The 2,500-nt window shown below is 47.4% G+C and overlaps 1 protein-coding gene across 1 annotated transcript in view; it reads left to right on the top strand.

Annotated features, from left to right (window-relative positions):
- Nucleotides 1-2,500, top strand: part of utp20 (UTP20 small subunit processome component) — a 51,168-nt gene that overhangs the window by 27,085 nt on the left and 21,583 nt on the right. Inside the window, exons 36-38 of the mRNA XM_063217046.1 lie at nt 489-641; nt 1,453-1,608; nt 1,907-2,047. Of these exons, the coding sequence (XP_063073116.1) occupies nt 489-641; nt 1,453-1,608; nt 1,907-2,047 (450 nt within the window). The remainder of the gene's footprint in view (nt 1-488; nt 642-1,452; nt 1,609-1,906; nt 2,048-2,500) is intronic.

Genomic DNA, 2,500 nt, shown 5'->3' with positions numbered 1-2,500 from the left:
CACACACACACGCACACACACACACACAAAATGTGTCCGAAAGTTATTCACCTACTCTACAACACACTACTACTAACGAACGAATACACTACACTCATTTTACATGTGAATAACATTTTCTCTCTATTCTCCGATTTCTCGTATGGCTCTTTTCCACTGGCAGTTTTCTGGTAAGCCTACAGTTTGACAATGCGCGCTTCGGCCGCCACTTTTTGCTTTTCGATTGGGCATGACACAGCTCAATCAAAGAGCAAAAAGTGGCGGCTGAGTCGCGCTGCGTATAGCTGCAGGCCTACCAGAAAACCGGCAGTGGAAAAGAGGCACTACACTCCCTCCCTCCGTCTCTCGATCCCATCCTCCTCCTTCTAAATTTGATTTCTCTCGCTTTTTCCTTCTTTCTCTTTCTTTCTCTTTATTTCTCTCTCTCTCTCTCTCTCTCTCTCTCTCTCTCTCTCTCTCTCTCTCTCATCCTCCTCCCTCCTCCACAGCTGAATGCGTTTGACAGCCGCCACCTGGATGAGATCTACTTCGACGTGCGGCTGACAGCCTTCCAGGAGGCCACTCGCCGGGTCAAGGCCATGGACACACTGGACCTGAGATACCTGCACACGCTCATGCACAACTGCTTCCACTCCTTTGAGGTGAGATAGACGCGCGCGCACGCACGCACGCACGCACGCACGCACACACACACACACACACACACACACACACAGAGAGAGCTTTGTGAGCTCACCCGAGGGTCTGGAGGATCTTCAGATTCACCTTGATCCCAAACCAAAGTGCGGTAGAACCAATCAGGACAGCAGAATTTTCAGAGATGCATGTGATGTAGTCAAGTTTTAAACGTAGTGGAGAAGGGAAAAATAAGTGAAGCGCAGGAGCTGTTTCAGATAACATTGTCCGCTCGCATTGACTGCATACTATTTACTCAACTCATCGACATTGGTTCTGTAACTTCAACTGTATTTGAACTGTGATATGTGAGCAGTTTACGTAGCCTCATTTCACATGTCTGACAAGGGCAGTAGAATGGCCAGGATCTCAGAAAGGACAAAAATGCTGTGTCTTTGTTTGCCGATAAGTCGAGGGTAGAATGAACAATACAACTGCATGTTGAAGTTGGCAGGACTTCTCCTTTGAAGAAGTAGTTTAAATTCTGCACATCCAAAAAACATCTGACCTGGTAGCAGGACAACCAAATAGATAGATGGAATCGATACTATGGACTCGACTCATCAACATTGACTATGTAATTTCAAATGTATTTTCGGATATGCGAGCACTTTCCGTAGCACCTCATCACCTGACAAGGGTTTCCCAATTCACGTGCAAGGACACGCACACCGCGTGAGGTGCTCACGCCATTCAAAAGTTAACTTAATCGAGGGAAAAAATGGTGTGATGAACATACTGTAATTTACCTCCTCCATCTGTGATTGGCTGGTTTAGATCGGTGACATGTCTCTGGCGGACACGGCCATCTTGTGCCTGACGACGGTGGTGGAGCAGCTGGCTGCCGTGGGGTCTCCCGAGCAGGAGTACAGGGACATCGTAACGCACAGCATACTGGACGCCATGCGCAGAGGACTCCGCAGCAAGATGGAGGTGACGTATTGACACATACAGACACCATACCGTATACATACGATATACACACACAAGCATCCTATACTGTATATACAAACAGTACACACACACAAGCATAAAGCCTTACCGTGCTATATCCATATCAAGATGAGTTATGCCATCATAGACATGGGGGACACACATACACACACACACACACACACACACACACACACACACACACACACACACACACACACACACACACACACACACACACACACACACACACACACACACACACACACACTAAAGTCTGTTCCTGTTTATCGTCCAGAGTGTGCGTAATGACTACACCACAGTGCTGGCGTGTCTGGTGAGGGTCTTCCCTGAGAAGCAGGAGTTCCGGGACCTGGTGCAGCTCACAAACTACAACGACCCGGAGTCAGACTTCTTCGAGCACATGAAACACATCCAGGTGAGGAGGAGAGGTGTGCGTGCGTGCGTGCGTGCGTGCGTGCGTGCGTGTGTGCGAGTGCGTGTGCGTGTGCGTGTGTGTGTGTGTCTCTGTCTGTCTGTCTGTCTGTCTGTCTGTCTGTCTGATGTAGTGAAATGATTGATTTAAATGCACACTTTTGCCTCATGCAAGTGCAGAGGTAATGGTTGGTGTTGTGTGGGGTTGTGTGTTGTCGCACACGTCCACTGGAGAGGCAATCTCTGTGTGTGTTTTATATTCATTGTATATTAATAATTTGTGTGTGTTTGTTAAGTACCATGTGTGTAATAAATATATGCGTTTTGTGTCCTCCCATAGGTGAGCAGGAGAGGACACTTTACTAAAGTGTGTGTGTACTCAATAGTCTGTGTCCTCTCACAGGTTCATCGTGTGTGTAATTAAGTGTGCGTAATTATATATATATGTGTGTGTGTT

Source organism: Engraulis encrasicolus, chromosome 15, assembly GCF_034702125.1.
Source record: "Engraulis encrasicolus isolate BLACKSEA-1 chromosome 15, IST_EnEncr_1.0, whole genome shotgun sequence".
NCBI lineage: Eukaryota > Metazoa > Chordata > Actinopteri > Clupeiformes > Engraulidae > Engraulis > Engraulis encrasicolus.
Note: the sequence above shows the minus strand (reverse complement) of the source record. Positions and strands in the feature narration are given on the sequence as shown.